Source organism: Gopherus flavomarginatus, chromosome 3, assembly GCF_025201925.1.
Source record: "Gopherus flavomarginatus isolate rGopFla2 chromosome 3, rGopFla2.mat.asm, whole genome shotgun sequence".
NCBI classification, from domain to species: Eukaryota; Metazoa; Chordata; order Testudines; family Testudinidae; genus Gopherus; species Gopherus flavomarginatus.
This window is the reverse complement of record NC_066619.1, coordinates 282858438-282883231: the sequence shown is the minus strand read 5'-3', so window position 1 is coordinate 282883231 and position 24794 is coordinate 282858438. Positions and strand designations below refer to the sequence as shown.

Below are 24794 nucleotides of genomic sequence, written 5' to 3'. Positions count from 1 at the left end.
GCTACAGAAACGCCAACAATACAGACAACAGAGACTTTTACCCTGGAAAAAGAAGGGTCTTCAATTCGAAGATGCATGACGCTGGGTGGTAAAAGCCGTGAGGAAGCCACTAAGCCGATTACCCTTCTTGCAACCAGGAGGATTACCATAGGCACATGGAACGTGAGGACCATGTACGAGTCAGGAAAGATGGCGCAGGTTGCAGCAGAGATGAGGAGCAACAACCTGACCCTATTAGGCATTAGCGAGACAAGATGGACACAAGCGGGACAGAGACGACTGTTGACAGGAGAGCTGTTGCTGTATTCAGGACATGAAGAGAGCAATGCACCCCACAAACAGGCTGTACGCTTCATGTTGTCCAAGCAGGCACAGACAGCACTGATTGGTTGGGAGGCACATGGTCCCAGGATCATCACAGCATCCTTCAGAACTAAAATGAAGAGGATTAAGATGAATGTTGTTCAGTTCTATGCTCCAACTAATGACAGCGAAGAGGAGGACAAAGATTATTTTTACAACAGACTCCAGAAAATATTAGAGATTCTCCCAGACAAAGACATTATCATCCTTATGGGAGACTTTAATGCCAAAATTGGACCTGACAACACACGATACGAACAAGTCATGGGGACCCACGCTCTGGGAAAGATGAGTGAGAATGGAGAGAGATTTGTGGATCTGTGTGCCCTTAACAACCTGGTCATAGGAGGCAGCATCTTTCCTCACAAGCGGATCCACAAGAGTACCTGGGTATACCAGCAGGCACGACAGAAAATCAGATCGATCATGTCTGCATTAGCAAGAAGTTTAGAAGATCCTTGCAGGACGTTAGAGTTAGAAGAGGAGCAGACGCGGCGTCCGACCATCACTTAGTGGTGGCCAGATTGAAGCTGAAGCTGAAAAAGAACTGGATGGACACGTCGGACAGAAGAGTGAAGTACAACGTCAGCCTTCTGAAGGACCATAAGACCAAGGAAGATTTTGGACTGAGGCTGAAGAATAAGTTTTCAGTATTACAGGATCGGTCTGAGGAAGAGGAAGACAGTGTACTAAACAGATGGCAGAAAGTGAGAGAGACACTTAGGTCAGTATGCCAGGAAGTGCTTGGAATTAAGAAACACCAGCAGAAAGAGTGGATCACAGCAGTGACCTTGATCAAGACAGAAGACAGAAAGAAGAAGAAGGCAGCAGTCAACAACAGCAGGACTAGAGCAGCAAAGGCCAAAGCTCAAAAAGAGTATGCTGAAGCCCACAGAGCAATGAAGAGGAATATCAGGAAGGACAAGAGAGAGTATGTAGATGAACAGGCAGCAGAAGCGGAGCAGGCAGCATACAGCTGTAATATGAAACAGCTGTAATGATACTACCAAGCGACTGTCTAGAAAGTTCAGCAAGCCAGAACGTCCCGTTAAAGACAAGCAGGGAAAGTCTATAACAGGAATAGAACAACAGATGAACAGATGGGCGGAGCACTTTGAGGAACTCCTGAACAGACCAGCACCACCAAATCCACCAGATATCAACTCAGCTAACGAGGACCTCCCAATTAATTGCGATAAACCAACCAGAGACGAGATCAGAAAAGCCATCACCATGATGAAGAATAGGAAGGCGGCTGGACCTGATGACATCCCAGCAGAGGCCTTGAAAGCAGACCTGGATGCTTCAGTGGAAATGCTGTACCTCCTCTTTGAGAAGATATGGGAAGAAGAAGTGATTCCGGTAGACTGGAAAGAGGGATATCTCATCAAAATCCCCAGGAAAGGAGACCTTAGCAACTGTGCCAATTATAGAGGAATCACACTCCTGTCGGTGCCAGGGAAGATCTTCAACCGAGTCCTCTTAGACAGAATGAAGGATGCTGTCGATCCACAGCTACGAGATGAACAGGCAGGTTTCCGGCAGAACAGATCATGCACGGACCAGATAGCAACGCTTCGCATCATAGTCGAGCAGTCTATAGAGTGGAACTCCTCGTTGTACATCAATTTTGTTGACTATGAGAAAGCGTTCGATAGCGTGGATCGAGAGACCCTTTGGAAGCTCCTTCGGCACTACGGCATCCCAGCAAAGGTGGTTAACCTGATCAAGAACTCATATGACGGTATACACTGTAGAGTGATCCATGGAGGGCAGCTTACTAACAGCTTCCAGGTGCAAACTGGAGTCAGGCAAGGATGCTTGTTGTCACCACTTCTCTTTCTTCTCGTCATCGATTGGATTATGAAGACATCCACCTACGAGCGCAGGAACGGACTCCAGTGGATGTTGTGGACCCAGCTTGATGACCTGGACTTTGCTGAAGACCTTGCACTCCTTTCGCACAGCAGATGCAAGAGAAGATCAACGTAGTGGCAGCCACGTCATCACAGGTTGGCCTCAACATTCACAAGGACAAGACAAAGATCCTTAGGATTAACTCCACTAGCAGTGACCCAGTCACACTGAATGGAAGCCCCCTGGAAAAAGTGCAGTCCTTCATCTACCTAGGTAGCATCATCGACCAGCAGGGTGGCACAGATGCAGACATCAAAGTAAGGATTGGTGAGGCAAGAGCAGCCTTCTTACAGCTCAAGAACATCTGGAGCTCTAGAGAGCTGTCTTTGGCAATAAAAATCCAACTGTTCAACTCCAGTGTGAAATCAGTCCTACTGTATGGAGCTGAAACCTGGAGGACAACCAAAACAACCATCAGGAAGATCCAGACCTTCATAAATAGCTGCCTCAGAAGGATTCTCCAGATCTGCTGGCCAGACACCATCAGTAACATCCACCTCTTGGAGAGGACCTGTCAACTCCTAGCAGAGGAAGAATTCAGAAGGAGAAGGTGGGGTTGGATAGGACATACACTACACAAGCAGCCAACTAACATCACCAGACAGGCACTGCAGTGGAACCCCCAAGGTAAGCGGAAAAGAGGCCGTCCAAGAAACACCTGGGGACGTGACCTTCAGGCTGATAGCAAAAAAATGGGCTATACCTGGAACCAGTTAGAACGAATGGCCCAGGATAGAGGACTCTGGAGATCTGTTGTTGGCGGCCCATACCCTGAATGGGGTGACGGGCATGAGTGAGTGAGTGAGTGATGGGTAAGTAGGGAGCAGCACAGAAAGACTGTGTCCCATTCCACAAGAGAAAAAGTTGCCACAGTGCAGGGAACCGAAGAGGGATGGAGAAGGAAGTATAAAGGGAAGAAACTCCTGAGGTTAATCCACAAACAAAGTTCCCAGTGAGCTGAATTGTCAGCTAATGGGTAGATACAATGGGATACACCTTCACATTTTTATTTTTTTTCCCCTCCAGCTACCTAATTTTCTGGGAATTAGAGTGGAGAGGCAATGTGAAGACTGGATCTGTAATGTGAAGACTGTCTATTTCAGAACCCACTGATGAAATTTTCCTTTATTCCTGAGTGTGTATAATTTTCACATGACCCCATGCTACCAGGAGAAAGAATGCTCCTCATGGTAGCACTCTCACCTCGGGGCTAGAAGGCTGTGGATTCACCCACACTCTTGGACTTTGGACCAGGACATCCTCTCTGATTTTATTTATGCTGAGGGGCGAGTAAAACCTGATATAACAGCCAAAAGAATCTGTCAAAAAGAAGGGAGGTGAGCCTACAATCACCACTCATTTGCGCCTGCATCAGTTTTGGGGGTACAACTCACAGGCTAAGGATCCAGAAGAGAGAAACAACAACTAACAAGAGGGTGTAAAAAGGTTGGATGGGCTGGTTTAGTTTACACCTTCCTGTTAAGCTGATTTTCCCTCCTACGCTCTTTCTTGAAATGTAAGTTATACCTACTTTGCATGCCTGCTGAGTGCCAAATCAGTGAGTTACACTAACTTACCATTTACACTCAGCATGCAACTAACACCAGGATTTACATTATCAGCGAACTTGGCCCAGATATTTCCATAGAAGTTGTACCTCATTCCAACAGGTCTGAATTTGGCCCCAAGAGCCGATGGGTTAAAGAGACTGGGGAAGATGAGGCAGCCCAAAACGTAAGTCATTTATAATCTTAACCTCAGTGGAAGAAAACAAGAGACTAAATGAAAAGAAAAAGAACACCCAAAAATCTGCATGACTGAAAGAGGCACATTTAATGCAAACTCTCCATATGTGCAAGAGTCTGCCAAGGAATGTACAGCTTCACTTTTAATTACTGGCAGGGGGGAAAAAACAGCTAAAAAGGAAAACAAAATAAAAAATCTTAAACACCAGAAATATATCAACCACCAAATTCTAATTGCCTGACTGATGTGATGGTTGTTGTGGCTTTGAAGCGAAGGGATGTAGATGCTTTCCATAAAGATTTGCCGAGTCTGACAAGACTCTAGTTGAAAGAGGTCAAGTGGGAGGAATTACCAAGAGGGATCTTTATGTTTACAAAACCAAAATCTTTTCCTATTGGTTAAGGAAAGTGGATTTATCTGTGAGTCGATGTTAATAATAGCACTCAGCTCTTACCTACTGCAGTATTGCCAGTCCCAAGCAGTCAAAAACCATGAATCAGACTCCAAGAAAGAAAGAAAAAACTGAGATTCCCAAATAATCACACAAATCCAGGAGCTGAGGCTTTAAGAAAATTGCTAAATATAATGAGACTCGCAATAAAATTGCAGGAGTTGGCAACACTGCGGACTGCTTTTCATCCCCAAGTACTTTACAAAGGGAAGCAAGTATTTCCCTCCTTTACAAAGGGCACAGGGTAGTAGAAGTGACTTGCCCAAGGTGACGCAGCAGGCCAGGAGCACAGCCAGGCATGGAACCGTGGTCTCTTGACTCTGACTCCAACTCCAGTGCCTTACCCATTCGGCTATGCTGCTGAGTTAAGTAAGCTCAGAAGAAGCCTCTTCCTAAGTTGGTGTCTTGTCCTCGGCTAGAACCATAAGACTACTGCACAATCATTTTGCTCGAGGAAATCCCATCCCCCTATGTTCAATGTAAGATTCACACTGTTTTTATGCTAGAGCAGGCTGCCAATTTTGTCACTAAATTTCACAGATAGATTGGCATAAATGTTACATTTTAATTTTAACATTTGAAAATGCTTCTTTTTTTAAAAAAAAAAGAATGACAAGAGGTTCCAGTTTATCCTTTACAGCTAGTGAAATTGGACTCATCTGACAGCTCTCAGCTCCGCTGACAGATCTGGATTTGAGCCGATTTCATTGTCAATTTGATCGTTAACTCATTTCTGTTTAACCTAATTTTTTAAAAAAATAATGCCCCACCACAAGTTGCCACCAAAATGTTAGATACAACAACTTAATAATAATACTAAGAATTTTAACCTCTAGATTTTGGTAACCATGTTATCACCTTCCTTGGACAGGATCATTACTCTTATGTCTTATAGCGATAGACTCAAGAGCTCGATCTGCTTAGCTTAACAAAGAGAAGCGGTGATTTAATCGCAGTTTATATGTACCTGTTTATGGAACAAATAATTCACAATGGGCCCTTCAGTCTACTAGACAAAGGTATAATATGAGCCAATGTCTGGAAGCTAGACAAATTCAGACTGGAAATAAGGTGTCAATTTTTAACAGTGAGGGTAATTAACCATTGGAACAATTTTTTACCAAGAGCCCTGGTGGATTCTTCATCACTGGCAATTTTTAAATCAAGATTGGATGCTTTTTTCTAAACGAAATGCTCTAGGAATTATTTTCAGAAAGTTTTACGGCCTTTGCCATATAGGACGTCAGACTAGATGATCACAATGGCCCCTTCTGGCCTTGGCATCTATGAATCTGCGTGTTATATGCCTCAATGCACTTGGTTTATAAGGTTTCAACCTGCAGATTTCATGCTTTACAATAGTTGAGGCAGCATGTTCCAGAGGATTAAAAAAAAAAAAAAAGGCTGGAATCCAAAAGTACTGAATTTTTCATCATGGTTCTGATGTCAACTTGCTGTGTTGCCTGGGGCAAGTCATTTAAAATTGCTGTGCCTCAGTTTCCCAATCTGTAACATAGGGGTAAATACTTAGCTACGTCACAGGCAGAGGGTGAAGATTAATAGAAGTTTAAGCATTATAAATGCAGTCCGGGAGACCTCTATCTTGGCCTTCACTCGAGATAATGTCCCCAAATGTTAATATAGGCAACTGAAAATAACAAACATGAAGTGAGAGATGCACACTTAGCAATAACCCATAACTAATGACTTTTCAACTGTTCGTTAGACAGAGAGGATTTAGATTTTCATTGGGGGAAAGGAATAAGTCAAAGAATCCTGGGTGCTGTGACGTAGCTCTTGAGTTTCTGGGGCTCTCACTGGGTTTTTCACATTCTGGAAGCTACTTGTCAAATGTACAGAGGAGGAAGGATCTGAAGACCAGTGCAGAAGTTACATTTTACAGGTGATCAGTGCACCGTGGAGTATTAGACACCTGTGGCTGGCCCATGGCAGCTGACTCAGGCTTGTGGGCTTGGGCTAAGGGACTGTTTAATTGCACTGTGGACTTTCAGGCTTAGGCTGGAGGGTCCTAGAGCCCAGGCTCCAGCCTGAGTCCAAATGTCTACACCACAATTAAACAACCCACGAGCCTGAGTCAGCTGCCATGGGCCAGCTGGGGTGTGTGTGGCGGGGTTAATTGCCATGTAGACAGTCCCATTATCTTTCTGGAGAAAGAGCCAGGTAGAAGGTTAACCAAAAAGGAGAAGATATTACAAAAATAGCAGGATGCTATGTGCAAGGAAGGAGGTGAATAATGTGTAACAGGCAAACAACCTCAAACATGACAATCTAAATCCATCAGGGCACATTTTGCACAATGAAACCCTCGCTAACGCGTGATGGGAAAGGTGTGAACATTTTGTGAATGTCACACCGATGTAGTGTGGAATTTGGAGGATTCTATGTGAGTGCTAAAAAATGCATTTCCTGTTACACTCAGGCTGGGTGGAGAGAGATGCTAAAATACTTACGATGGGTGTTCCAAAAGGAATGTAACCTAGAAAGAAAGAAAGAAAGAAAGAAAGAAAGAAAGAAAGAAAGAAAGATACACACATTTTAATACACAGAGATTAAGGAGGTATCACATCTGAGAAACCTGGTGCTGCTATGAATGCAGGATAAGAAACACATAGGGCATGAGTCTGAATCTCCTCTTGTTTGCACCAGTGTAACTCCAGTGACTTTAGTGGAGTTACAGCCCGACAATCAGGAGTGAGAGAAAAATGGACTCACAGTTCTTACCTCACTTCCCTTCTCAGCTCTTGGGTGTTTTAAGTGTTTCCCAAGGATTTTTTTAGGCTTGGCCTACACTAGAAAAGTTACACTGCCATAACTGTGTTGGTTAGGGATGTGATATTTTTACTGATATCCTGGTATACAAACCCTAGCATGGATGTAGTTATAACAATATAAAGGAGACTTATATTGGTACATCTTATTTTTCTTCCAAAACCAGAATAAGTTATACAGCTATAGCTGCATCCACATTGGAGGAAGGAGGGTGTGGGTAGTGCTGTTTAGCTACAATTGTATAGTTCAAACGGAAACACACTCTAGTGTGGGCAAGACCTTACCCGAAATCTCACTGGCCCTCTACAAAAATCACATATCCACATGTTGCCTCCCACAGCAAGAGCTGCCGGTTACCACACTTTGCTGTGCTACAGCGCCTCCCACCAGAGAGTCTAAGGGCTTGTCTACATCACAAAGTTGCAGCGCTGGTGAGGGGGTTACAGCGCTGCAACTTAGGAGGTGTACACATCTGCAGGGCACCACCAGCGCTGCAACTCCCTGTTTGCAGCGCTGGCCGTACTCCCGTTTTGTCTCGGGTGTAGAGGATCCAGCGCTGGTGATCCAGCGCTGGTAATCAAGTATAGACACTTACCAGCGCTTTTCTTGACCTCCGTGGAATAAGCAGGTATCCCAGCATACCTGAGGAAGCCTCTGGTAATCAAGCTGGTCTCCTTCCCCGGTTTGCTCTCGCGTTCCCCGAACCCCGAGCAAGCAGGTCTCCTTCCCTGCGGTTTGCAGGGTGGTTCGGGGAACGCGAGAGCAAACCGCGGCGAAGCTGGTCTCCTTCCCCGGTTTGCTCTCTCGTTCCCCGAACCCCCGAGCAAGCAGGTCTCCTTCCCTGCGGTTTGCTGGGTGGTTCGGGGAACGCGAGAGCAAACCGGGAAAGGAGACCAGCTTCGCCGCGGTTTGCTCTCGCGTTCCCCGAACAAGCAGGTCTCCTTCCCTACGGTTTGCAGGGTGGTTCGGGGAACGCGAGAGCAAACCGCGGTGAAGCTGGTCTCCTTCCCCGGTTTGCTCTCTCGTTCCCCGAACCCCCGAGCAAGCAGGTCTCCTTCCCTGCGGTTTGCTGGGTGGTTCGGGGAACGCGAGAGCAAACCGGGAAAGGAGACCAGCTTCACTGCGGTTTGCTCTCGCGTTCCCCGAACAAGCAGGTCTCCTTCCCCGCGGTTTGCAGGGAGGTTCGGGGAACGCGAGAGCAAACCGCGGCGAAGCTGGTCTCCTTTCCCGGTTTGCTCTCGCGTTCCCCGAACCCCCGAGCAAGCAGGTCTCCTTCCCTGCGGTTTGCAGGGTGGTTCGGGGAACGCGAGAGCAAACCACGGCGAAGCTGGTCTCCTTTCCCGGTTTGCTCTCGCGTTCCCCGAACCCCCCTTGAAGCCGCCCAACAGCGCTGCAGTGTGGCCACATCTAACACCACTTGCAGCGCTGGTTGCTGTAAGTGTGGCCACTCTGCAGCGCTGGCCCTATACAGCTGTACTAATACAGCTGTAACAACCAGCGCTGCAAAATTGTAGATGTAGACATACCCTAAGAGCATGTTACAAACGTTAATGCATTAAGTAAGCCTCACAACCCCAACTGACAGACAGGGATGCCAAGGCCCAGGGAGGTGGAATGATTTGCCCAAAGTTACACAGCAAGTCAGTGGCAGAACGGAGGGGAGAACCCAAGAGTGCTGGCTCACCTGTGCTGTGCTTTAGCCAGGAGGTTACCCTTTCTCTCGAAAAAGTTTTTAGAGAACGAAGCACCAATCCTGCCATTTCTCCCATGCTCCCACCAGATTGTTCCACTGCATGAGCTCATTTCCCAGCACAGCAGATTAGAAACCAGATAAAGGTCCCTTCTAAAAGGGGATACAGACTGTCCCTGCCGGTGGCTCTCCCGAGAAGGAACCAGAGGAACACTTCTGTGCAGTAATTGCCCACAAACACAGCCACAGCTTGATCCACAGTAAAGGCAGGTAATGCTCCTTTGCCTCCAGGGATGGAACACTACTGAAAAGGGGGACGAAGCGGCTGATTTAATGATGCAACAGCAGCTGTCTCATGCCAAGGCTGGATGTGGTATGGCACAAAAGAAAAGCACTTTGTCTCTGAGGGAGAAAGAACATGGGTTGGTGGCGTGGAAGGTGCTTTTCAAGAATTCTGTTCGAGTTAGGTTCTTATACTATGCCCATCACCATGGTATGTGGCCCAACCCACTCTCCTTAGTGGAAGAAAGCACCAGAATGTTTGTTTATGTGGCAGCTTTCTTTCCTTGATCCAAGGTTAAAATAATGCCAACATGTAAACAGAGTGCCTGGATACCACAGGGACGGGCACTTTAGAGAGGCCAGAGGTGAGATAAGCTAAAGTTCACATTCAGATGTCCAGGGGGTATGGAGAAGAATGAGGCAGACACTAAATATTTAAAAGATTCAGAGAAAGAACTGGGACAAAACCGGGATTATAACATTTACTATCTGTTTTCAGTAAGATTAGTAAACAGATTGGTACACTGATTAGAGGATATACTCTACCTGACATTCTGAAAGGCATGAAGATCTTCTCATTAGTATCAGGATGTATGATGGCCTACAAAACAATCAGCAAATAGACATGATGAAAGCATGGAAGTGGCTGGCAAGCAGCAAAGAGCCTGACCCTTCCCATTATGTACAATCTGTTTAACCAGAGAACAGAGACACACACATATGTGTCTCTACAGCAGCATAAGCAGCATGCTGCACATGGTTTTTGCAGCACAGATCAGTGGCCCATGACCATTCAGAAGTCTTCACAAAAGCCTCCTCCGGCTTATTGGTTTTCTGCTCCTTTAAAAATTCTTGACATAATTGAGTGCTAGTGACAGGCTGACAACACTGGAGACAGAAGCACAGAACAGGTACATAATGAGCAGTAGCAATGGCCACAAAGAACACATATCAATGTGCCTTAACCCTGACCTGGGAGGCACTACCTCTAGGGACAAGAACAGAATTTAGTCTCCATGGCCCACTCTATCCTTGGTTTCTCTACCAAGATCGCTAACAATGAGGCCACCTTTGTTGGTGGTTTTGCAATCTGGACACTCACGCTAAATTCACTGTACACAAGACACTAACAGCGGTTAGATAGTAATAAGTCATTGTCAAGTGGACTAGATGGAAAGCAGCAACCTAAATCAGTGCAATGTCTTCTGTCCTGTGTGTAGGTTTGAAGTTTTGACACAGTAAAGTTTCTGAAGATAAAAAAAATCAGTTCTAAGCAAATGTTCAGGACAGATTTTAAATTCAAATTATTCAGAAGTGTTACTCAGTTCTCCTGCAGCAAATTGAGTTGTTCAAAAATTCCTGTGATTATAAAATTAAAAGCATATTTTCTGAAATGACAGGTTTTATTTAACTCTTCCTAACTTTATACACGATGGGTTCTACCCACACAGCCCCCACTCCCACTAAATCTATGTATACATTTTCCTAGGATTAAGGGTGAAGATTCTCTCAATAATCCAGAATAATAATGAAAGCTCTCTCCATTCACACATATGCATACATCAGTTTGTAAACAAGGTCGAGGTAAGCATGGACATTTGCATGGAAATCCAACAGAGCCTGACCATCTTGTTGCCAATTGAAAACATGATTGCATGGTCATCTGGTGTTACTGAAACGAAGAATTCTCCAGTAAAATCCTATCGGCTATCATAATGGTTTATTGCACTACTTTTTGGGCACAGCAGAAGTTCAACCTTCATGTCCATCCAGTTCTTAGCCTCACTGTAGAGACCACTTACAAAGAAGCCAACTGTGATAGTTTTGTGCTATGGACACCTGTTCATTAAGAACTGGACTGAGACCACCAACTTATTCTATTCCACAGCTGCCCATAAAAGTCACCTTTGATCTTTCTCACCTTAGGCAGATAAGGACCAGATCTCCATATGAAGCCAATGAGGATGCACCAGTGTAAAAACTGGTGTAAACAGGGTTGAGAATCAGTCTGCTAGTGTTTTGGGATTGTCCAGGGGAAAGATATGACAGAGTTTTTATTGTTATGGAAGAACTGTCAAACCAGTTAATGGGAATATAGAGACCAGGAACATTCTTGGCTAGATAAGTGGGAGAAAATGAACACATAAAATTATATATAAACACTAAAATAAAATTAAAACTCTTGTGGTGGGGGGAAAGTTATTTGCACATGCTATTTTATCTTGTCAGAGAAAATGTAACTGAAAAACCGTGACAGAGAAAGGAGCACTACCTTTTTCCCATTTAGGAAAAACAGAAAGGAATAGTGATATTTTAAAAGAGGAATAAAATATTTAAAAGTTTGTTACCTGCTTTATTTTTTGAGCTCCCCAAAGCTAGAAAAATAAAATAAAATATTAGTTTTTAAAAAATCAGCACAGAAGAACCCACATTAATCCTCTGATCAGTTACCTTAAAGGAACAGGAAGAATCACTCTAAGAACTTTCCTCTGGATGTCAGAGACTGTTATTTAGGGCCCTATTCTGCCACCTTTACCCACATTGAATAGTACCTTATCAATGACGCCACCTGAAGAGGAAGACACTGCTCAACGTAAGACAGGATGGCAGAATTCAGACCTTATATTATAAGCTTCTGAGATGAGGAACACTGCCCTCTTTACTCTTTTGTGTACACATCTGAGCATACGATTAGCACAATAATACCTTGAATGAACTCCCAAGACTCCCACTGAAGTCAGTGGGCATTGGAGGGCATGCCACTCTGAGGTGAGTAAACACTGCAGTGACGTATTTGCAAACATTCATTCAAATACAAATGGCGCATTAACTTCAAGAGGATGAGGGGCCCAGTTTTCACCTTTCCACAAACAATTGTGCAAGGAAAATCTTCTTCATTGAAGAATGCTCACTGTAAAGGAAAGTGCCATGAATATTCATAAAATACATGTTTTTATTATTGATTGTAGCATACAAAGGCCTCAAATCAGAGGCAGGGCCCCATTGCAAAAGTCTCGGCCCCTGTCCCAAACAGCTTACAATACACTTTATGACAAAAGGAAACAAGAGGATGTAACAAATTGAAAGGAACGGGGAAGAAGGATGAGAGTAAGAGAGAGAAAAGAATATCCAGCGTAGACTTATTTTGTGCAGAATTTGATGGTTCAGTCATTTAAGGCATGGAAGTTTTTTAATGTAAGATATAGGATTTTGCCACCCTCTCTCACGCTGGGCTTGGTCTGTTCCCATTCAAATCAACGGAAAAATTTGCATTAACTTGGTGCAGGATCAAGGCCCTTGAGGAGTATGTTTCAAAGGGAATATTCATGGAACAAGGTACCTCCAGGTGAGGAAGCATAGTAGAAATTGGCCCATAGCTATCAGCAATCCCTACTACCTAGTAATTATTTACACCCAGATTCCGATCTCATTCACAAAGGTGTAAATCTGGAGTAACTACTGATGTCCGTTACTACGGTATTTGAGCCTCTCACAATTTTTAGTGTATTTATCCTCACTACACCACAGTGAGGTAGGGCAGTTCTATTATCCCCGTTGTACAGAGGGAAAACCGAGGCACAGAGAAAGTAAGTGGTTTGTCCAAGGTCACACAGGGAGTGTGTGGCAAAGAAAGGAATTAAACTAAGATGAATTCAAATCCCAGGCTAGCGTCCTACGCACTGGACCATGCAGCCTCTTTAATACAGCATATGCAGAATGGTATAAAAGACAATAACTGACCTTCAGAATATTAAAGGAAAAACACCTTCAGTCAAAGAGGAATTCGACTATGTGTTTCTACCTCTTCTAAATGCATTATACAGCAAAGACAATATATTTTCTGGCATAATCTTAGACATGGGAGCAGAGAACTGGCCTTTAGCGTCCCTGTTCAGCTAACTGTTTTCAAACACACTAGTGAAAAAACAGTCTATGACGACGGAGGACGGCTTCTGAGCAGGTTCCATGGGCATTTTGGTCACTAACTGGTCCCAATATTTCTGCATTTCCTTGCTGCAGAGCAAATACTGTCAGAACACTGGATTATCCCATTGCTTCCCAGAAACAGACTTTACAAGATGCACCTGATGAGTCACCTAAAGATTCTGCCAGCTCATTTTCACTTTTTTTATACTCTAATTCATTTTCTGTTTTCAGCAAGTCTACAACATTTTTCCAATAGATTCAACACTGTGAGTAGTTGGTTTTGCCAGCCGGTGCCTGGCTGCTGACAGCAGGTCTCTGTTTTAGCTAGGGATTCCATTCACACTTTCTCTGGCCATGTTAGAGATGGAGGGCCAAATTCTGATCTCATTTACACTACTATGAATCCAAAGCAGCTGCACTAAAGTAAGTAGAGTTATCCCAGAGTTATGCTTATCTGACTCAGCCCATGGTTTCTAAATAAGGGGCTACTTTTGGGCAGTCTCCTACCACAGGTGTTCCTATTTCACACAGGAGTTACTGTACATTAATAATATAGAATTATATACCATGTGTCAGCATTCAGGGTAACTGCACCTGAATTTCCCCTTCATGGTTCAGCAAGGTCATCCACTCTAGGCTCCTAGATCCTCAGCTGTCCTCTCTCTTGAGCGGAGACCCACATTTCTCTCCCTCCTGACCAGGGTTTTTCCAGGCTGCACAGTTCCCCGCTTATGCTGAGAGTTCCCCAGAAAATCATACTGCCTAAGCAGGCCTGCTTTGCTTTCTCCACAGAGGCTATAAACAGAGTAATTGCCCACAGTTACCACACCACTCTTTCTAAGCAAGCACATTTATTCTTAAGGGGAAAGCAGGACAGAGAAAGCATATTAAAACAAGAGAAGAACCTACACACATGCTAATAAGCTTACCAGAGATCACCCCAACTCCAACAAGAGCTCTGGCAGGTGTCAGTCCTTCAAACCTCACCCAGGGGCTCTACTGTGGTTACAAATTCGTATAAGCTTTTGTTCAGAACAAGAACACCCATGAATCAGAGTCCTTCCTTTATATAGTTTGGGCCTCTGATCTTGTCCTCATGTAACAGGTGATGAGCAGACAAAGGTTCCCTCCTCAGGGGGAGGCTTCTAAAAGCTGAATTTTTGCACAAATGGAGGAGTTTACATTTGCATACACTTCCCCCTGGAGATTTCCTGGAAAACCCACTTCACTTTAAAAGTTCCTTCTTGTCTGCCCATTGTTTCAAATAGTTCTTTGAAGCTCTTAACAGTTCCTAGGGTTTACATTAGTCATGACTGCCCCCTAGAGACATTATGTGCAATCCCAAAATAATACATAACCATTTGCATTTTTAATACAATGTACTCCCAAAGTACTTAAACTTAACCCATTAAGGTTTACCCAGAATATTGCAGGAAACTGCCGTACCTGTCACACTAGCCACTTTGCAGTTTGTGTCCACTCCAAGTGTTTGCTACCCCTCCAGTTTTGGTATTAGTAGCAAATTTGCTCAAACTTGGATTTACACAAAAGAAACATCAAGTAAAAAACCAAACCAAAACAAAACCAGAGCAAACCAAACCATTTTTAAAGGACTTCACTTTCTGTGCAGCAACCCAAACGGGCAGTGGCAGACAAGGAGCACAGCCTATGGCCACAGCAACTTTTTAGGATGACAGGTCTGCCTCCTGTTTCATTGACACATGCTTCACCACTGTGAAGGAACTGGCTCCAAGGGCCATTTGCGAGTGCTCCAAGATTATAGTCTAATCGCTCTCAAACTAGTTGATGACAAATTAGTACTTTTTAAATCCATGATTTCCAAGTTTCTATTTTCCCTTCAGTTCCAAGAGCAGGGACCTTATTACTTTGTGACAGACGCACCAGTGATTTGTGTAAAGAACAAGAAAATGTGAACTTAAGACATCCCTGGGAGTTTCTACTGTGATTATTCAAAAGTTGGAGGGGATAACACCCAAAGCCATTAGATAATTGGGGTCCCTGGAGATTTGTAGAAAAGGATCTTAAGTGGAAGAGAGCTGCTCTGCAGCTGTAGTCCTACAGAGCTTAACAGCAGATAACGAAGCCGGTTGGATGCATCCTCCCGACCAGCTCTAGCAGTGCCACAAAGCTCCACGAATCCCAGAGTGCAACCACGCAGCTCTCCTTCCTACTGACTTCCTTAAGCCTGGATGTCTCTGGCAGCAAGGCTTTGTCACAGGCTTGGCAGACCCAGAGCACAGTGAGGAGACACAAACCCAAGTAACCCCAGGGGAATGTTAATCGATCTTTGGTTAAACAGAAGCATTACTCACTTGGGGTTCATTGTAATAATTAGGCATACACATTTGCCCTAATTGTGAGCCCAACTGGATAAAGTACATAAAAGTTCACAAAATGTCACAGTAACCTATAACAACAAATGCTGATGGGCAAAGGTATGAAAAGGAGACAAAATAATTAAAATTAGCCCAAACATAAAGGTCTACTAACTAAAGTAACTCATGGACTGTGTTAAAAATCATGCTTGATAAACAAAAAAAATGGGAAGAAAAAAATCAGCGAACCAAAATTCATGTGTCAGAAATGGCCTAATTGGTCGACAAAATAACGAGGGGATGGGCTATTCCACCCACCATTCCCTTCGCGAGACCTTAAATTAAGAGACTTTAAGGAGAAAAATTGGCTACTGAAGCAAGCTTCACCATCATGGCTGCCACCCCCATCACCTCCTGGGACCCCAGGCCTTCGTCATCCTGATCCTGAGACATGTCCTGACTACTGGGACAGGGAGAGGGTCCCAGATGACATCACCACCTCTACCAGCTCCAGCTGAATCCCAACCACCACCTGGGATGAAACAGGATCCGACTTTAACAACAACAGCTCCAGCCCATCTCAACTCACTTCTTCTCTCTTCCCCGGCAGGACCATTATTACCGTCTTTGATACCATCTAAGAGACCGACAAAGGGGGGTGGGCTGGGTTCCTTCTAAAATTCTCTCTTGCTAAAGGGATAGGGAACAAGGGATGCTGTTAAAAAAATGAAAGCCTCAATACTTTCCATTTCTTTTCCTTTTAACTGTTGTTCTTTCCTTTCTTTATCTTTAATTAAAAAAAAGTTAAAAGGAGTTTGAATGGTGTATTTACCATGGCACTAAGCAAGCTGAAGTCTCTATACCAAACCTCAAGCCTTGTTTAACATTGTTTAATATGGGATGGTAATTGAATTATGTTTATACCTTTAGCCCATATATTCCACCTAAATTAATACAAGTTCCACTGTATAAGACAACACTTGAAAGTAACTCTTCAATTAAAAAATATAAAGGATGCTTCAACCGCAAACTTACCCATTAACAGATCTGATTGTAAAAATATGAGCGTTAATTGTGTAATCTGAAGGGAATAAGTCTCCTTTCACTAACTGCAGTATCATGTAGAGTCCATGGATCTGAGAGTGGATTATTTTCTGTTCACATGCTGAAGCCTTGTCTACTCTAGGAAACTTTGGCAAAAATTTCTCATTGTTGCTGAAATCAGAGTTAGCATCACTGGAGACCTACTGTAGATGAACTGCCAGCATGCATAAGCAAGGAAAGACCCACCCTAAGTAGGCTCAGAGGATACGTGCTTTAAATGTTGCACGCAGCCCATCTACACTGGAATTGGCAACAGTGATAAATCTTTGCAAAAGTGTCCCCAGTATAGACAAGGCTTAAGAGTGAATCACTGGAAAGAAGTGAGTAGTTTTTAAGTAATTGTCTCTGTTTCTCTAGACAATGACATAAAAGTCTCATTTGGAACCCTGCTAGCCTCTTTCTTGCTCTAACAGGAGGTTTTCTCTTCCTTTCGCAAAATCCTGCCTGCTCCCACAAAACTTTGATGTTAACGAGATAGCAGTCTGGAGTTTGCACCCAGTCTGCAAGTGCCAGTTGTTTCTCACTCTGGAAACTGCAAAAGATTTACTAAAGCAAAGTTCGGATTATCTATCCCACACTGAATTCCGAGTGTTTCAGCATAGCAACTGGAATGTGTGATACATCAGGGCTTGCTTTATGTACAAGAGCATCTCCTATCATTCTTCTTTTCCCTAACCCCTTAAAAAACTGTTTAACTCCCAGCAGGAGAAATACTGTCCCTACAGGGTGCTGCTTACTTTGCTTTGGAAGTTCCCTGGGAAATATTTCAAGCTGACAGCAAGGACCTGCTAAGAAGTGGTTCTGCTTAGTGCTAGTACATACATTAACGAATCAAACAGGACATTAGTGTTGTCAAGTGGTTAGAGTCAAGGGGTCAAAAGGTGCCCCAGGTCTGCCACAGAGTCATTATGGCCCAAATATTCAAAATGGGGCAAGGGGGTGCCCAACTTGAGAGACGTAGGGCTTAATACCCATGGACTTCCATGTGGGTTGCAAGTGCTTAGGACCCACCAAATTACAAGGAAATTCATGGGAGTTGGGTGCCTGACTTACTTAGGCTGGGATTTTCAAAGCCTCTTAAGGTATTTTGATGTCCAGCTCCCACTGAAGTCAACAGGAGTTAGGCGCCTAAATAGCTTTGTGGATCTGGGCTTACATGCCATGGCACCCAAGTTTGAAAATTTGGGCCGTAAGCTCTTTGCTCTTGAGTTATCCATTTATAAAATGTACCTTCTGGGGATTGCGACAGGCTTCACAGATGAACTTTTATAAAGCTGTTATAGACATCCTCAAATGGAAGGTAATGTAGAATGGAAAGCATTGGTTATGGTCATTATTGTTGGTGGCAGCCAGCAGCTGTCGAGGGTGGACTTCAATTTTCCAGGGGCATCTGTGTGACGTAACAGGGCACAATCCAAATCAGTGGGGGGCTGCGTCACCCCTGCCCTGCAATCTTTGGTTCCTTATAATGCCTTGCTGTAGTAGCTCCCACCTTGGCCGCTCACAAACAACTTTCCAGCAGCAAAGCCACACTGAGTGTCTGTGTGTAACTGCACCCTGCCAGCTACACCCTGACTCTTACCAGTCTTGGTTATGCAGCAGGGTGATCCGAACACAATCCCAGGTCTGGATCTTCCTCCAGAAATGTATGTCCTGTACTGCCCAGCCCTCTACTGGACAAATATATTAAGTTCATTATTCCTTTAAAGGAATAATATGACAGCTTATTACCTTAAACAGTTTCCCAGATACTTCAACTTAAACACACTGGATTAAATAAAATAGCAAAGCAAGTTTATTAACTATATATAGAGAGATTTTAAGTGAGTATAAGTAAAGAGGCATAGAAGTTAGAAATGGTTATAAGAAAAATAAAAGATCAAATGCTTAATAGTGCCTAATTTAACAAACTATATTAGATTCAAGCAAAATTTCCTCACCAAATGCTTCCAGTAAGATTACTGACCAAAATCTTCTCCCAAAGTCCAATGGCTGTTTCCTTTTGTCTTTTCAGGAACAGAGGATGTGATGGGCAAGGAGAGAGAGACACAGACGTGCTTTGGGGTGTTAGTCCCTCCTGTTTATAGTTTCAGTCCCCTCTTGAAAAACATTCCCAGCTGAGAACCAGGAGACTGAGAGTCTATGTGGAAGGATATTCCCTGCTGGTTTTTTTCCACCTGTTTGACCTTCCTGTTCGATGCCTCTGTTTACTCTTTAAATGCACATTAAGGCATGCACACATTTCTTCATTTAGGACAGATCTGTCTTCTAAATAGGCAGGGCTGTGGGGTTTTGAACATCTGTTAATAACATTTTACAGGGGAATCTTATAATTTCACATACGTTACCACATATATCTTACCAGGACAATACTGACCAGCAAATTATGAGTTTTTCAATGATACCTTACAAAGCATACATTGTACAAAGATTATTACAATAGTGTGCAGGGTGTGAATATGGGGCATATTCTATCACAACCTCTATTTTGTTACCACGTCACAACTGGTTCACCATGCTCCTGGATTTTTTTTCTGGGTCTTAAATCAAAAAGGGAGATATGGACTGGACAGCCTTATAGGCCTTTTCCTTCCCACTAGCCAATGGAGCATTGGTTCCTACAGGGCTTATTTTTTCAGGTGTTTTCATGTGCACCAAAGCAACAAACCTCATCTTAGAAAGGCAGGAGTACTACTCTACATATGTCAGTACTTGTCTCTCAGGACTTACCTACCCAGTGGGTTAATGTGCACTAGGGGTGTGATTTCTAATGTGCACTAAGATGTTGCGCACTAACTGGTCCATGCAGACCCTGTTAGTGTGAACTAAAAGTTCCCCAGTGTGCTTTAACGTAGTGTTCTTTAAAACAGTACTAGGGAACACTGACTGCACACCAGAGAGTCTACCAGAGTGGTCCCCAAACTGTGGGGCGCAACGCCTAGGGGGGTGCAGAGGAACCTTCCAAAGGGTGCAGCAGGGCCCGGAACAGCCCCGCAGAGAGGTGGGGTGGGGAGGGAGTGCTACCCAGCCCTGCTCTGACCCCAGCACTGCTCCGGCCCTGCCCCCAGAAACTCCTGCCAGCCAGCGATTCTCTGCAGAAGACATAATACCATCTTGGGGACTGTGTTATCTTTCCTACCTACGTGTGATGAAGCTGGGTGTGCACACACATGTGAAAGACGGCAACCTGCCCATTCCTCTCCCAAGCCTGCTCAGTCTTTGCCCCCTTCCCCATCAAGGAAGCCATACCTGCTCTGGATGGCGGAAGATGCCCAGCAGGAGCTGTGCCCCTTCTGCTTTAGAGGGAACGTTCACACATGGAGCATCGGGGTTGGGAGTGGGGTGTTTACACACATACAACGGAGGCTGTTGGGAACTAATTTTCCTGGCTGGGATCTTGTTTCGGTGGAATTGACTTTAGGCATTGCTTCCAGGTTCTGTTCGCCACCCAGTACGGACGGGACCAGAGTGTCATAGTTAAGATTAAAATACAGGAGAGAGGCGCTCCCAGTTCTGTTCTCAGACCATTAGAAAACATCCCACAAAAAGAAAGGGAAGCAATGGGAGACCCAGCATACAGACTTCTGATAAAATGTAGCTCAGAAATAGCGGATTGGAGAGGGGAGAGTACCGTTTACTGCAAATGGACCTCTTCGCTCTTCATCAACAGTGGTAAGAAAAGTTATTATCCTCCAAAAAGGATGCTGTTTAGCCTTCAGTAGAGTCACTGCTCTCTGCTGTGTCTGGGACAGCATGAGTGGCTCTTCCTGCTGTTAGCATGATTGAAGGAAGAGCACAGTAATAAATATATGCCCATTATACTGGTGAGTCTCTTTTCACTTCACTGAGACTAATAGGGAAGAAATGAAACAGTTTCAAAACAACAAGTTGCCAAAACTGCATTTGGAAAGGCTCAGGAGTGAGAAGCTACAAGGGACATGCCAGAGTGCATGCTCAGCCAATGCTCACGGGACGGGGTTGGATGGAAGCAGAGTTTCTCTCTCTCGGACCCAGGAGGATGCATTTTAAAAGCTCACATTTCTCTCTTGCTATGGCTAATTCAATTTCTTTCAGTGACACACTTGTGTTAAAGGGGTGAAGATTTCTGGTTAGATGTCCTGAGGGTGGTGGAATGAAAAATAAAAATAAAAAAAAACAAAAAAGGTGAGGGGAAAGGCTGTCTCTTTGTTATCTGAGTGTCAAGACACTGCAATGATGAGTGCATGAGAAATATATAGACATTTCCTTTCAATTTATATTGCCATAGCTCCCACAATGTGCTCAGTTTCCTAAAATATATAGATGTAACCCTTCTGCCCCTCTGAGTTGGCAGCAACAAGGGCCGGGTTCAGTATCCAGGGGTTCCGTTTCAGTAACACAATGCATAACCGGCTCGAGCCCCCACGCAGTGACCTGGGACACTCACATATCACACCCCCCTGGGCGCCTCTAGGAGGCAATACTTCCCCTCTCGCAAGCACGGAGTCTGAGTGTAGCAAAATCTTTTTAATAAAAGAAGGAATCAATGCAGCATCCCATTGGAGAAACACCACAAACAGGGTTATAACACAAACCATAAACAAAAACCCACGTCCAAGTACGTTTGGCACTGTCCTTTTTCCCCTTAGGGTTTTAAGTCCAATCACCCCAAAGTCCAACAACCCAAAAGTCTCTGGTCAATGCCACCCCAGAGTTCAAGAGTTTATCTGTAGAGGTCCCTCCCCCCAGCCTGGGTAGAAAGGGGCACCTTACATGGTCCGGGGCCAACTGCCCTGCCTCTCCATGGGTTCTGCTTCCGCCTTCTCCACGAACTGCTCCGCTTCACCAGCTGCTCCACTCTGCTCCTCCAGCCGTCCTCAGAAACTACTCCACTCCACCAGCTGCTCTGCTCCATGAGCTGCTCCAGTTCTCCCTGTAAACTGCTCGGCTCCGCTCACTCTGTGGGCCGCTCCACCCATCCCACAACTACTCCGCTCTGCCAGCCGCTCTGCTGCCACCAGCTGTCCCGTGATCCGCTCCAGCCGTCCCCACAACTGCTCCACTCCGCCAGCTGCTCTGTTCCACAGTATATTTTCAGGCTCCCCCACTAGTTAGCACAGTACTCAGTGCTCTCAGCTCAGTTATTTCAGCTCTTTAGTGATTTCCACTCTTAGTGATCTCAGCTCTTAGTAGGGGAGCCCCAGTGCTAGTGCACCATTAGCCCAAAGTGCGTTCAGCTCAGTAACCTGTATTTAGATTCTTGAGGGAATAAAAAAAATCAACTCTGACATTCCACAGTGGAGAGAGGAGGGGGTGGAACTGGTGCTTCTGGATCCACAAGGAGACTGCACCACCAGGCACAGATACCTGTCCCCAGCCTCTCTCAATTCACTGGGGTTTTGGAACCCATGTCCCTTGTCCAGCAAGTACCACCCAACTGAGGGCGAGTCATTTGTCACCAAGCAGTCCCACAGCTTGGCAGTCTGGGATAGGGTAGGCGTGCCTATGCAAATACACTCTCTGAAATTCTTTCCACCAGATGTCAGTGTAGAGCTTATCCTGACACTGCTTACATCGAAAACACAGAACCTAGAATCACAGAACCACAGAGTTAGAAGGGACCACAAAGGTCATTTAGCCTAACCCCCTGCCAAGATGCAGGATGTGTTGTGTCTAAACCATCCAAGATAGATGGCTCCAGCCTCTATTTGAAAACTTCCAGTGAAGGAGCTTCCACGACTTCCCTAGGCTGCCCGTTCCATTGTCCTACTGTTCTTACAGGTAGGAAGTTTTCCCTGAGATTTAATCTAAATCTGCTGTGCTATAGCTTGAACCCATTGCTTCCTGTCCTACTCTCTGTGGCAAGAGAGAACGATTTTCCTCTTTTTTATGGGAACACCGAGCTCCGAATCTAGGGTTCTGTTTCCACAGATACGCACATGCTTAATTTGAGAAGAAAGATGGTCCAGTGATAAGGGCACTAGCCTGGGACTTTGGAAACCTGGGTTCATTGCACTGCTCTACCACAGGCACCCTCTGTGATCTTGGAAAAGTCACTTAGGGCAGGTCTACACGCCATTTTTTGTACTGGTTTACTTAGCACAGTTCAGAAACCGATATAGTTAAATTGGTGCAATACTAAGCATGGAGGTAAATTTAAGGAAATAAGTTAACCAATATAAGCACCTTTTTATGCCAGTATAACACATCCACACTAGGAGGTTGCACCAACGTTACTATATCAGTTTCTAAACTGATATAGTTAACTTGGCACAAAAAAACTTTGCAGAATTAAGGTGTATTTTGGCCTTTATCTTGCAGGTCCTTGTGTGATGCACAGTGAGCCATGTACAACTGTTGTACAGCACTGTAACTTACGCTAACACTGTGGCTCTTTGTAGTCTCCTGTGGGCAAGCCCACAAGTAGAAGCTGTGACACACTGACAGAGGGCAAGAATGAGAGGAAGGATGTTCAGGAGGAATATAAAATTGCTGCAAATACTTTCATGGTCTGTTTTCGGTCTTCCTTGTTATTTAGTCTGTTTGTTGTGCTGGGTCCTGCATTGATCCGGACTGGGACCTCTGGATGTGGCTGTCATACAAATATTAAATAGCAATGATTTACGTTTCTGGCTGATGCCAGAGCACGCAGACATTCCCGTAGAGATTTATTCAAAGAAAAGGGACACTAGGACAGAAAGGCACAATGGGATGGATGTGTTTTGAAGAACATACCAGGTAGGTTATTTAGGGGGAAGTGATTCTACTGGTTTGTTATTACAGTTCGATAGCTTTTAGCACAGAAAGATGAAGACATGGGCCATTTCAGTAACATAAAGTCTATCATCATGGGGAGATGGGTTGAAAGAATGCTGCAGTTCTTTAAATTAATTTAAAGCATTCACAGCCTTGACTCCCTAATTTAGTCCTTCAACAGGAGACCTTCACCCTACGTTTTACAGTGCCTGAGCAATACTGTCCATGTCCAGTAAACACTGTAAGTTCCTTGGGAAAAGCACTTGTTTTTCCTGCATTGCATTTTTGTGCGGCACAGAGCACAATAATAAAAATAGTAAAGCAGGCGTGTTGTCAAACAAGGATTCTTTAAATCTCTCTGTGTAGCTGATAGCCATCAAGTACGGCTTCTTTCAACTTTTACCACTGCTGACATGCCAGCATCAATCTGTTCTTCAATCTGTGCTGGTCGGTTGGTCAGGTTGGAAAAGGAACTCTTGCAAATAGAGGACACAGATGCAGTTCTACAAATTAGATAAATGATGCAAAGAAGCCTGGGAATAGAGGACAAAAGTCACATCATAATGTCTGCAGTTGGTGAAGCTTTTTGGTTTGAGGATGTCTAGGCAGCAATGCTCATGGACTGCAGAAAATGCCACTTTTAAGGAGTATGCAGCTTTATTCAGTCCACCAATATTTTTGTGACTGCCATTCTTCTTCAGAGAAGTATTTATTCCTTCAAATGAAAATGCATTTGTTCCAATGGAGGATCCCCACAGGAGGCAGTCTGGGAATGGCTGCTCTGTTTAAAATTGGATGTGTTACGGTCTGTACCTTCTGCTGCAAATTGGCTCCGAGTGCAAGTGTGTGTGTCTTTTTAATCTATCTCCTTTCAAATATCACTAGCTACCAGAGTTTCACACTAAAATCACAATCCCACCAGTGGCCTTCCAAGAAGCCAGGGGGAAATCTGCAAACAAAGAGTTCGCAAGATTGGGCACCTTACATGTAACATGCTGCCTCTCTCTCACTGCACAGAAGCTTGTAATGAATGTAAATGAAAAAGATTTTGCAAATTCAGTAATGGGACTGTTTAAACTAGGAGCTGAGGGAAAGCTGACAGGTGCCGAGGAACGCTCAGGTGGGACAAAAATCTGGGCTCTCAGTGACACAAAGGTATCTGTGTACACAGAGAAAGATGGGACAGACGTCCCATCAGCAAGGATCACACTACTGTCTCTCTAAGCTATTAAACAGGTCTATAGCTCTCTACTGTTCATTCCTAACAGGCCTAAGAGACATGTCAGGAAGCCTGATTCTCTCAGTGCTTCCCTTTCAACTTTTCAGAATACAGTTTTCATTCCCAAACTGAAATTAGATACTGATGCCTCTTGCATCAAAACATTTTCAGATATGTTATGTTCATGTAACCCTTACTTTATGGCAGAGTTCAAAAAAACAAACAAACCCCAAC

General features: G+C 44.4%; 1 protein-coding gene across 5 annotated transcripts in view; it reads right to left on the bottom strand.

Annotated features, from left to right (window-relative positions):
• The window catches only part of SFXN5 (sideroflexin 5), a 176150-nt gene that overhangs the window by 116421 nt on the left and 34935 nt on the right, over positions 1–24794 (bottom strand). For 2 of the 5 annotated variants that reach the window (XM_050943416.1, XM_050943417.1), the window contains 3 exons: positions 11588–11614; positions 9786–9840; positions 6949–6974 (listed from right to left, as the gene is read on the bottom strand). In XM_050943416.1, coding sequence (XP_050799373.1) covers positions 6949–6974; positions 9786–9840; positions 11588–11614 — 108 coding nt within the window. Of the gene's footprint in view, positions 1–6948; positions 6975–9785; positions 9841–11587; positions 11615–11945; positions 12151–18546; positions 18889–24794 lie in introns of all 5 variants that reach the window. The other 3 variants (XM_050943415.1, XM_050943419.1, XM_050943418.1) reach the window with 3 other exon arrangements.